General features: G+C 53.4%; 1 protein-coding gene across 3 annotated transcripts in view; it reads left to right on the top strand.

Annotated features, from left to right (window-relative positions):
* Positions 1-10,648, top strand: part of RNF220 (ring finger protein 220) — a 215,278-nt gene extending 204,630 nt beyond the window's left edge. For all 3 annotated transcript variants that reach the window (XM_040407387.1, XM_040407386.1, XM_040407388.1), the window contains 3 exons: positions 1,675-1,783; positions 2,045-2,119; positions 7,721-10,648. In XM_040407387.1, coding sequence (XP_040263321.1) covers positions 1,675-1,783; positions 2,045-2,119; positions 7,721-7,792 — 256 coding nt within the window. In that variant the 3' untranslated portion in view covers positions 7,793-10,648. The remainder of the gene's footprint in view (positions 1-1,674; positions 1,784-2,044; positions 2,120-7,720) is intronic.
* Positions 10,649-12,658: the final 2,010 nt, after the last annotated feature.

Genomic DNA, 12,658 nt, shown 5'->3' with positions numbered 1-12,658 from the left:
GTCTGAACAGAAGATGGAGGTGAATCCTACAAAACTTTACACATCTATGTTGTCATGAAAGCAGAGAAATGTCCGTCATTTCACCGGTCTAAATAGTGCAGCTGGCTGCTGTGATGTGTCCACCATTTTTGCCAGAATGTGAGCGTGCACAGAGCCATGCTTAGGTGTAATATGGGAGTATTGTGCTTGCTCTGGGGTTACCATGGCAGCATCCGTGCTCTCCTCCTGTGGTGCAGGGCTTGCTAGGAGTTTGTTTTGCAGCAGCTGGAGAACCAAAGATTGGGGAGAACTGCTCCATAGACCTGTAATGTTTTTTGATGAGATCAAGTCACATGACAGGAAGTGGGATTAGTCTGTTGCTGGTACCATGGAAACCCCAGAGCAAGCAGGATGTTTCCGAGCTGCAGCGGCTCAGAAATGGGGGGGGAGACCAGTTGTATATTGGAAAGTCTCTTCTGATTCTGCCGTGGATGATCCGTATCCGCAGGATCTGTCGTCCTCCCCAGTCCTTGTGTCATCTAAAGCACAATCCAGAGTCAATTAAGATTCGCTGCTGCAAATTCTGAGATAATTTAATTAACGGAGCTCCTTGCAGCGCTCCTTGGGGACTGCGCTGAGATTGCTCAATTTAATTTTGAGCAACAAAGATGTGGCTAGAAGTAAACTTATGATAAATGAGGTCGGGCGGCTCCGCGCCTTGTGCTGATGTGGGTGCTGGGGGCGGCGTGATGAATCTCCGCACCCCGGTATATCTGCACGCCCCCGGGGGAGTGTGTCCTGCCTCACCCTCATGGATAATGTTTCAAGCAATAAAACACAACTGTAACCTTTTCAGTGATGTCATCAGCAGGGGGCGGGGCTGTGACAACCTCTCAGACATTATACACAGGCAGGACGCTGTTCGGGTAGTATTAGGCGTGTGAATCACTATAGATCTCGGTCAGGTATGACAGTGGGGGATGATGGGTTTTTGGCCGCTGTTGGATGGAGTATGGTTTGCATTCTCCCTGATCCCTCAGTCGACCTGGCATGAACAGGGTTAAGCGGCCGCCTGCCATGTTAGTCCTGTGATTCCTACGATTTCTACCGGCATGTTGAGATGAGGGGAGCGGCGGGCGTGGGATTTTAGCCTAGTTTGCAGGCAGCAGGGGGTAAGCGGAAGCAGCGATGTGAAGCCTTCCCTTGTCTCGGGGTCTCGGCGCTCTTTTGATTAGCAGCAGATGAAGGGCCCTGATCTGAGGGCTCCTCGCTCATGGTTCCCTTCGCTGGTTAATAAATGGATATTTAACAATGTCTGTGAGCGTATGAAGTGATAATAACTAAATCAATACCCCGCCATTGATTTGTCCCGGCTCCCTGCAGCGTGACGCAGCGAGCAGCGCCTTAATTTTCCAGCTAACTAGCGCCTTGATCCGCAGTCCGGCTATTGATTGCCATTGTGCTCCATGGTAATTCTATCAGCGCAGCGGTGTCTGGACGGACGGCCGCTCCGCTCGGGGCTTTGTGTCCCTCACTGTTTGATGAGCATTCGCTTTCCGCGGCTGCGTTGCTTTAGTCTTGGTTTTAATGAGCAGTGGCCGTTGCTGCCGTGTAGTCAGTTGTATTATGTACTCGCCTTTCTATTGGTCAAAAAATTTGGGGTTATTTGAATTTTTATTTATTTTTTATTCTCAGGATCACAGAACAATCGGCAGTGACGACGTTTGAAGCGTTAAAGGCGCGTATCCGGGAACTGGAAAGACAACTATCCCGAGGGGACCGCTACAAATGCCTCATCTGCATGGTAAGTGCGACATTTCTGTGGGTGGCCACAGGATGCAGGGAGGACAAGCAGCTCATCGGCTAGAGATCGGGCCCCGTGGTGGGTGATGAAGGCAGCAGTTCCGGGGTCCCAGGCCCTGCCTAGTGGGGGGCACAGGCTGTCACGCCTCAGATTCTTGGTGTCTGTGCTTTCATGGATCTTACATGGCGTTTACGTGGTAATTCATTACTGCCTCCTAAGGGTTAATGTGCGGTTTCTAATTCTCTCCTCTCTCCTCGCCAGGATTCCTACACAATGCCCCTGACGTCCATTCAGTGTTGGCACGTGCACTGCGAGGAATGCTGGCTGCGCACTCTGGTAAGGCTGGGGGCCATTATCGTATCGGGAGGAAGGGGGGGGGGGGTCGTCTATTTCTGGGCCAGTTCTGGCCGCTAATGACAGAAGAGAAAATCTGCTTACTCTTTTATAAGCGACGATTCCCCCGGACAGATTATCTGCTCATTGCTGGTCTCTTCTCCGCCACATAACTGCTCCCATCATTATCTTGGCGTTTTCATGGTTTGCATGCTGAGGCTAAGACGCTCCTGATGGCCGCCGGGGGTTACAGAAGTCTTCAAGGACTTTTCTATTTGACATAACACCAAAAAGGGGAGGGGTGTCTGGTCCAGTGCCGAGTGCTCCCTGCTGCCCCTAGTGGTGTGACTGCTGTGGCTGTAATTGCAGTGACGGTGCTCGGCATTACCAGCGCTTTCATTAGATCTGCCAATCCCTGACCTACCATCCATAACGATCTGTTGCAGAATAGCTCCCCCAGCAGTCAGCATGTGCGGTACCGCTACTCGCCTCGCGTATGGTTACTATGGGGGTGCTATAGGCAGCCATGTTCTGGCCACATTGTAATCAGGCCAGCACTCCCAGCCTGGGGATAAGAAACACACAGCAAGGATCTTGGCACTTGTGCTGGGAAACAATTAATAAGCATCCTCTCATGTGTTCCAGCAGCCGCCCCCCACCTCTCAGACCCTCGATTTATGAAACCAGTCCTCCCAGCCTGAAATAGCGTGCTACTAATGTAGCCATTAAAACGTAGCCTGAAGACGGCCGTAAAAAGCCTTGGAACGCCTTGGTGCTTTTGTGTCTTGATCAAAGTCGGTGTGTGTAATCTCGTTAAGCCTGCCCTTTACCCCTCTCTCTATGGCCCCCTAATGCCTGGTACCTCTTCCAAAGACCCCCTGACTCTCTCTCTGCCCCTCGTAATGCCCTGTACCTCTTCCAGAGACCCCCGACTCTCTCTCTGCCCCTCTTAATGCCCTGTACCTCTTCCAGAGACCCCCCTGACTCTCTCTCTGCCCCCCCCCCCCCCCAATGCTCTGTACCTCTCCCTTTCCCTAATTCTCTGTACCTCTTCCAGAGACCCCCGACTCTCTCTCTCTGCCCCTCTTAATGCCCTGTACCTCTTCCAGAGACCCCCCTGACTCTCTCTCTGCCCCTCTTAATGCCCTGTACCTCTTCCAGAGACCCCCGACTCTCTCTCTGCCCCTCTTAATGCCCTGTACCTCTCTCTCTCTCCCTTTCCCTAATTCTCTGTACCTCTTCCAGAGACCCCCGACTCTCTGGCCCTTACTTTACCTTACAGGTCACCCCCTCTTTCTATACATATCTGCACTGCAGCTGTATTTTGACGTGGGTCGGATCTGTGGCGTCACATGAAAGTGAAAAGCTTGGATAATAAAGCCCTATATGGTAATTAATGCACCCACCTAATGGCGAGCAGCAGGGCGGCCCGCGTGGCGATGGTGCGCTGACATCCGCCATAACAAAGGCTTTCCTTTTCCTCCGGTCTCTTTCCATCTTGCAATAAACCATTTAGATTTTAATGGGCTTGAAGGGGAGACGCAGAATCGTTTGCAGAAGGAAAGCATTTTTATATGTGAGATGATGAAAAGAGCAAATATCTCGCCCTAAATAAATAAAATGGTCTGAAAGGACAGGTGCGGGAGGTTATGAAGCCACGTTATGGCCCGTGGGTGCAGATTTGGGCTCCGGCACTGGCGGAGGAGGGGAGCGGGGGGGGGGGGGGGGGGGGTAATACACCGGATTACAGCTGGCCGGATCCTCCTGGTTGGTGGTCCAGCTGTGGTGAGATGCTAATAATGGGTTAATAAAGATGGTTCTTACTCCAAATTAGTGATTGCAAAACAAGTTATTAAAGGAGACCTAAAGAAAGCCTGAGGCTGCACTACTGAGTCTGACAACGTGTCCCCTTCTTGTTGACACAGACATTTAAAGGGAACCTGTACTATACTGCCCTCACTCCCCCCTAATGTTGCTGTCCTGTCTTCCCCCAATGTCGCAGTGCCGCTGTCCTGTCTAGGCCTCCCCGGCCGAAGTCAACGTGCTGCTGTCATGTCTGATAATCCCCCGCCCCAATGTCACAGTGCCGCTGTCCTGTCTGATAATCCCCCGCCCCAATGTCACAGTGCCGCTGTCCTGTCTGATAATCCCCCGCCCCAATGTCACAGTGCAGCTCTCATGTCTGATAATCCCCCGCCCCAATGTCACAGTGCAGCTCTCATGTCTGATAATCCCCCGCCCCTGTGTCGCAGTGCCGCTGTCCTGTCTGATAATCCCCCGCCCCAATGTCGCAGTGCAGCTCTCATGTCTGATAATCCCCCGCCCCTATGTCGCAGTGCAGCTCTCATGTCTGATAATCCCCCGCCCCTGTGTCGCAGTGCCGCTGTCCTGTCTGATAATCCCCCGCCCCAATGTCGCAGTGCAGCTCTCATGTCTGATAATCCCCCGCCCCTATGTCGCAGTGCCGCTCTCATGTCTACCCGCCTTAATGTCACAATGCCGCTGTCATGTCTGATAATCCCCCGCCCCGATGTCGCAGTGCCGCTCTCATTTCTACCCGCCCCAATGTCGCAGTGCCGCTGTCCTGTCTAGGCCTCCCCGGCCGAAGTCAATGTGCCGCTGTCATGTCTGATAATCCCCCGCCCCAATGTCGCAGTGCAGCTCTCATGTCTGATAATCCCCCGCCCCTATGTCGCAGTGCAGCTCTCATGTCTGATAATCCCCCGCCCCTGTGTCGCAGTGCCGCTGTCCTGTCTGATAATCCCCCGCCCCAATGTCGCAGTGCAGCTCTCATGTCTGATAATCCCCCGCCCCTATGTCGCAGTGCCGCTCTCATGTCTACCCGCCTTAATGTCACAATGCCGCTGTCATGTCTGATAATCCCCCGCCCCGATGTCGCAGTGCCGCTCTCATTTCTACCCGCCCCAATGTCGCAGTGCCGCTGTCCTGTCTAGGCCTCCCCGGCCGAAGTCAATGTGCCGCTGTCATGTCTGATAATCCCCCGCCCCAATGTCGCAGTGCCGCTGTCCTGTCTAGGCCTCCCCGGCCGAAGTGAACGTGCCGTTGTCATGTCTGATAATCCCCCGCCCCGATGTCGCAGTGCCGCTGTCCTGTCTTCCCCCACCCCCCCAATATGTCGCCATGCTGCTGTCATATCTAGGCCTCTCCGGCCGACGTCAACGTGCCGCTGTCATGTCTGATAATCCCCCGCCCCAATGTCGCAGTGCCGCTCTCATTTCTACCCGCCCCAATGTCGCAGTGCCGCTCTCATGTCTAGGCCTCCCCAGCCGTAGTCAACGTGCCGCTGTCATGTCTGATAATCCCCCGCCCTATGTCGCAGTGCAGCTCTCATGTCTGATAATCCCCCGCCCCTATGTCGCAGTGCCGCTCTCATGTCTACCCGCCTTAATGTCACAATGCCGCTGTCATGTCTGATAATCCCCCGCCCCGATGTCGCAGTGCCGCTCTCATTTCTACCCGCCCCAATGTCGCAGTGCCGCTCTCGTGTCTAGGCCTCCCCGGCCGAAGTCAATGTGCCGCTGTCATGTCTGATAATCCCCCGCCCCGATGTCGCAGTGCCGCTCTCATTTCTACCCGCCCCAATGTCGCAGTGCCGCTCTCGTGTCTAGGCCTCCCCGGCCGAAGTCAATGTGCCGCTGTCATGTCTGATAATCCCCCGCCCCAATGTCGCAGTGCCGCTCTCATTTCTACCCGCCCCAATGTCGCAGTGCCGCTGTCCTGTCTAGGCCTCCCCGGCCGAAGTGAACGTGCCGTTGTCATGTCTGATAATCCCCCGCCCCGATGTCGCAGTGCCGCTGTCCTGTCTTCCCCCACCCCCCCAATATGTCGCCATGCTGCTGTCATATCTAGGCCTCCCCGGCCGAAGTGAACGTGCCGCTCTCATGTCTGATAATCCCCCGCCCCAATGTCGCAGTGCAGCTCTCATGTCTGATAATCCCCCGCCCCTATGTCGCAGTGCCGCTCTCATGTCTACCCGCCTTAATGTCACAATGCCGCTGTCATGTCTGATAATCCCCCGCCCCGATGTCGCAGTGCCGCTCTCATTTCTACCCGCCCCAATGTCGCAGTGCCGCTGTCCTGTCTAGGCCTCCCCGGCCGAAGTGAACGTGCCATTGTCATGTCTGATAATCCCCCGCCCCGATGTCGCAGTGCCGCTGTCCTGTCTTCCCCCACCCCCCCAATATGTCGCCATGCTGCTGTCATATCTAGGCCTCCCCGGCCGACGTCAACGTGCCGCTGTCATGTCTGATAATCCCCCGCCCCTATGTCGCAGTGCCACTCTCATGTCTACCCGCCCTAATGTCGCAATGCCGCTGTCATGTCTGATAATCCCCCGCCCCGATGTCGCCGTGCCGCTCTCATGTCTACCCGCCCTAATGTCGCAATGCCGCTGTCATGTCTGATAATCCCCCGCCCTAATGTCGCAGTGCCGCTCTCATGTCTACCCGCCCTAATGTCGCAATGCCGCTGTCATGTCTGATAATCCCCCGCCCCGATGTCGCCGTGCCGCTCTCATGTCTAGGCCTCCCCAGCCGTAGTCAACGTGCCGCTGTCATGTCTGATAATCCCCCGCCCCAATGTCGCAGTGCCGCTCTCATGTCTGATAATCCCCCGCCCCAATGTCGCAGTGCCGCTCTCATGTCTGATAATCCCCCGCCCCAATGTCGCAGTGCCGCTCTCATGTCTAGGCCTCCCCAGCCGTAGTCAACGTGCCGCTCTCATGTCTGATAATCCCCCGCCCCGATGTCGCAGTGCCGCTCTCATGTCTGATAATCCCCCGCCCCAATGTCGCAGTGCCGCTCTCATGTCTGATAATCCCCCGCCCCAATGTCGCAGTGCCGCTCTCATGTCTGATAATCCCCCGCCCCAATGTCGCAGTGCCGCTCTCATGTCTAGGCCTCCCCAGCCGTAGTCAACGTGCCGCTGTCATGTCTGATAATCCCCCGCCCCGATGTCGCAGTGCCGCTCTCATGTCTGATAATCCCCCGCCCCAATGTCGCAGTGCCGCTCTCATGTCTACCCGCCCCAATGTCGCAGTGCCGCTCTCATGTCTACCCGCGCCAATGTCGCAGTGCCGCTCTCGTGTCTAGGCCTCCCCAGCCGTAGTCAACGTGCCGCTGTCATGTCTGATAATCCCCCGCCCCGATGTCGCAGTGCCGCTCTCATGTCTGATAATCCCCTGCCCCAATGTCGCAGTGCCGCTCTCATGTCTGATAATCCCCCGCCCCAATGTCGCCGTGCCGCTCTCATGTCTGATAATCCCCCGCCCCGATGTCGCAGTGCCGCTCTCATGTCTGATAATCCCCCGCCCCAATGTCGCAGTGCCGCTCATGTCTGATAATCCCCCGCCCCAATGTCGCAGTGCCGCTCTCATGTCTGATAATCCCCCGCCCCAATGTCGCAGTGTCGCTCTCATGTCTACCCGCCCCCATCACTACATAAAAGCAGATTTGGTTGCTCTATGTGAAGAGCTCTTTGATGCTGGCATGGCAGCCATATTGGGATATTGGGGGGGGGGGGGGGTACTTCACCCTCTATATTTTATATTTTTGCCGGTGTCCTGACGTTTTGTCTTCGTTGCAGGGAGCCAAGAAGCTGTGCCCGCAATGTAACACCATAACATCACCCGGGGACCTCAGGCGCGTCTACTTGTGAAAGGTAGAGGCACTGACCTTGCTCCAGCCTCGTTCAAGACTCACCCCGGTTGTCCTCGCGCCTCCGTTTTCCGGAGTCGGAGGCCTCACCTGGGTCTGTAATGTGACCGAGGAAGATTTGGAAGCTTAAGACATTTTTAACTGTAGTGGAGCAAATAAAACTGTAAAACAAAGAACAAGCCTTTGCTGGACTTCTGTGGCTTCCAGATCTTCACCTCCAGTCAGCACTACCGGGGGAGACGCCAGATCCCTGCCCCCGCAGCACTCTCCACGTTTTCTCTTCTCCCTGTACCTGCTGCTGATTTTTAATGTTAATCTCTGAATTTTCGAGGACTTGATGCACCACAACTCCCATCATTCTTTTTAGTTTACATTGTCCCTCCAACTGCACCGAAAACTGATCAGTGACGCTGTCCGGGCGCAGGCTTGTACAGATGACCCCCACCGCTCTCCCCTCACCTGCAGTTTGTGATTTCTATATTTTTTTTGTGTGTGTGAGAAAAGCAGGGAAAAGAAGAAAACTGACAGAAATGCGAAGCACATGTAATATAAATCCTATGTTTACAACGTCACGTATAAACTGAAGGGACTCCATGATACCCAGTGGGGGGGGAGGGGGGCGCGGGGATTCCTTGGGGCAGGAGGATTTTATTTTTCCTGCCAGAAATGGGTCTAAAATGTGTAAATGTAATTTATTTTAGGGTTTTTATTATTATTTTTTTTTTTTATTAACATTTTTTGTTTGGAAATCTATTTGCCCAGCAAATGCCGCGTACCTGTGCCGTTCCAGTGTGCAGGATCATGGGGGTGGCAGGACGCCAGCCGCCCCCTTCTTGGAGCTGGATTAACCCCTCCCAGGCCGGTGCTGGGTCTAATGACCAGCTGTGTGATGCTGTAATGGTCCATGTGATAGCAGTTGGGTTGAGCATTGCTGGAGGCTCAGGCTCTGGACGCGTCGACTTTCGCTGTTACGTGCGGCTCGTGCCAGTAATCGACTTAATATTTTCCTGCTGCTTCCTGTTCCAGAAAAGACGGAAAAAAAAAAAGTGTGTTCTTAGCACCATTGGAGTCTATGGAGGGTGACATGTATTGTGCCCAGGGGCTGCAGGTTCACATCTGAGGTATAATGCTTCTCCATTTACGTTTCCTGACACCCTATCCCGCTGTATTCCGCGTACTGGGAGCCGGAGCCTGGTAATGAGACCTGTCACCCACAGCAACCTGGTACAAGGGTGAAAATGGATATATAATCCCAGCCTGTGATTGGTCCTCGGGGCGACACTTTGGAGCCTCCGGTTTTCATACAGGCACTTCCGCAAACCTTGTGAAAATACCGCGCACACTTCCGTGTTTTTGCATTGTTTGTATGGAAATCGATCGAGCTCCAGGGTTGTAGGACATTGAGACCCCTTGTGCCCCCGGCTCAGGTTAGAGTAGTCACACGCGGTCTCCGTATTTTCCGGGGTGTTATAACCACGGCCCCCAACTCCCTGGTCCTTATTTCCTACTTTTTGTGTCTGGCTCCTATAGATTTATTCTGGAGCATCAGCCTCTACTCCCGGGGCGGGCGCCCAGCTGAGCCACTGGCAGCTTGTGGGTGCAGTCAGCCGTGGCCGCACATTTACATTGACCCTTGTAACGCTGGAGGGAATCATCTGCAATTCAAAGTGCTGGCTTCTAGCTGCCGGCGTGCCCTGGCGAGGGAACGGTTAACAGTATGAAATTGATTCTATTAGATATGTATTGGAGACGGCAGGAAATGAATTAGGACGTTAACATGGTGACCTGCTGGGTGGCAGTTTGACACGAGTTACTGACCCGGATCCTTGGCAGCTGTCATGGAGGAGGGGTATGAGCTCCTTCAGAGCTGCAACTCCTCTCTGCCGGGGCGAGCCACACATACGAAACCTCACTGATTGTATTACAGCTCCGGGGAATCCTGCTGCGCATCTGAACATGTGCATGTGGCGATTTCAGGGGAGAGGATGACTGTAGGACAGGAGAATACGGTCCCCTGTTATCAGCCATTGGAGCTGTCTCCCAGTCAGCAGTCGGCGCCTGCACTCTGGGCGCGTTCTATATGTTCACCTCTAGGCACCATATTGTGTTCATATACAGAATGTGTAAAAACTGGTGGAAAGATGACAATTCCCAGAATAATAAGCTCTGTGCAGACACTGCAGGGAGCTGCAGAACTGTGAGCGCAGCTCTGGAGGGTAATGCAGGATCTGTAACATGGTGATCAGAGGTCAGAACATGTTGTGGCTGGATCTCCCTGGAATATGTGCTGTGCAGGTTGATGAGGGAGGCCCTAGATCCGGAGGACACCAAGCACCGAGTGTCATCCCTGAGGGGTCTAAGCTTCCAGCCTTCCACGTGTGCACCGCAGCGGATATTATAGACTAACTGAATATATTTCTTACCATTATGGCCCCTCCGTAACCTGGTGCCTGAGCCCACAGCAGTGGAAGGGGATGGGTGTCACCTCTGGAAATGAAACCATACTGAGCCCCTGATGTGCCTGCCGACCTGTATGGTGGTCACATGACCTCCGCCAATGGTAGCAATGCAGCCTAATCCACAAAGGGTTAATGGGACACTTTTTTTATTTTTTTTGTGCCGCTCTGTTCCAGCTTTGGCCATGGTGGTCGCGGAGGATCCAGTGGGATTTTCTATTTATTTTCTACCTTTTTTTTATGGTCGGGGAGTTTGTGGAAATTTTGATGTTTTGTTGAAACAAAGAAGGAAAAAAAAAACAAGCTAAATCTCAAAATGAAAAAAAAAAGTTTCCCAAAGAGGCAGCGGAGGCCCCTGAGTCGTGTCCATGACGTGTGTCCGTGTATATTATATCCCCGCAGCTTCTTGTCATCACCATTTGTAAAGTACATTTGACATTAAAGAAGTATAAATCTTTGTGTGCTTCCTCGTTACTGGGCGGTGCGTGACCACCTGCACCCTGGTCACTATATGGCGGGGCATAACCTGGCAGCCAGGAGCATGGGGGGCAGGGTAGTCACCCATAGGCCGCTGTCTTCTTCTCCCAGACAGGGCTCATTTGTTTGTTGTTGAGATGTGGGGGTGCGCTGTAGTTTTTAAATGGCATCATTTTGGAGTACTGAGTGTACTAAAAAACAAAAAAGTTTGAAATGAGAAAAAAAGCTACTCCGCCCTTGTTTTTGTGCTTTTTTTTTTACAGCATTTTAACTGCTGAGAATGACCCGACAAGCTGACTGCAGTATGATGTCACAGATCCCATAGCTAGAAAACACTTTGTAAACAAAAAACATTGCGGCGCCCCGTATTTTGACATCCAGAATTTCTTTGCCAGAGCTGCGGGAGGGCAAAATTAGCTCTACGGTGCTATTATTTACGTCCGGCTACCGGAGAAGTCTGGCTAAAAGTGGTCTCCATGGAAGAACTGCTGCTAAAAAGCCGCCATACTCTTCACATGAAAACAAGGCCAAGCAACTCAACTCTGCACAAGAACCTAAGAAGTGGGGTGCAGCACAATGGCAGCCGGTGCTCTGGGCCGAGCAGTAAAATATGAAATATTTGGCTGACCCAGAAGGACTGCAGAACGGTACAGTATGGAGCGTGTGCGGGCAGCAGTGAAGATGGTACAAGATGGAGCATGTGCGGGCAGCAGTGAAGATGGTGCAGAACGGTACAGTATGGAGCGCGTGCGGGCAGCAGTGAAGATGGTACAAGATGGAGCGTGTGCGGGCAGCAGTGAAGATGGTGCAGAACGGTACAATATAGAGCGTGTGCGGGCAGCAGTGAAGATGGTACAAGATGGAGCATGTGCGGGCAGCAGTGAAGATGGTACAAGATGGAGCGTGTGCGGGCAGCAGTGAAGATGGTGCAGAACGGTACAGTATGGAGCGCGTGCGGGCAGCAGTGAAGATGGTGCAGAACGGTACAGTATGGAGCGCGTGCGGGCAGCAGTGAAGATGGTACAAGATGGAGCATGTGCGGGCAGCAGTGAAGATGGTGCAAGATGGAGCGTGTGCGGGCAGCAGTGAAGATGGTGCAGAACGGTACAATATAGAGCGTGTGCGGGCAGCAGTGAAGATGGTACAAGATGGAGCGTGTGCGGGCAGCAGTGAAGATGGTGCAGAACGGTACAGTATGGAGCGCGTGCGGGCAGCAGTGAAGATGGTACAAGATGGAGCATGTGCGGGCAGCAGTGAAGATGGTGCAGAACGGTACAGTATGGAGCGCGTGCGGGCAGCAGTGAAGATGGTACAAGATGGAGCGTGTGCGGGCAGCAGTGAAGATGGTGCAGAACGGTACAATATAGAGCGTGTGCGGGCAGCAGTGAAGATGGTGCAGAACGGTACAAGATGGAGCATGTGCGGGCAGCAGTGAAGATGGTACAAGATGGAGCGTGTGCGGGCAGCAGTGAAGATGGTGCAGAACGGTACAAGATGGAGCGCGTGCGGGCAGCAGTGAAGATGGTACAAGATGGAGCGTGTGCGGGCAGCAGTGAAGATGGTGCAGAACGGTACAATATAGAGCGTGTGCGGGCAGCAGTGAAGATGGTGCAGAACGGTACAAGATGGAGCGCGTGCGGGCAGCAGTGAAGATGGTGCAGAATGGTACAATATAGAGCGTGTGTGGGCAGCAGTGAAGATGGTACAAGATGGAGAATGTGCGGGCAGCAGTGAAGATGGTGCAGAACAGTACAATGCTCCCTCCCTGTCACATTCCTTGAGAAACTGTGCGCAAGTGTATCTATAAGAACTTGTGCTGTATACATGTGTATATACTGTGTATAGTGTGTTTGTACAGTATACACTCACCTAAAGAATTATTAGGAACACCTGTTCTATTTCTCATTGATGCAATTCTCTAGTCAACCAATCAC

Source organism: Bufo bufo, chromosome 9 (assembly GCF_905171765.1).
Source record: "Bufo bufo chromosome 9, aBufBuf1.1, whole genome shotgun sequence".
NCBI classification, from domain to species: domain Eukaryota; kingdom Metazoa; phylum Chordata; class Amphibia; order Anura; family Bufonidae; genus Bufo; species Bufo bufo.
The sequence above is the reverse complement of the archived record's forward strand: the minus strand, read 5'-3'. Positions and strand labels throughout refer to the sequence as shown.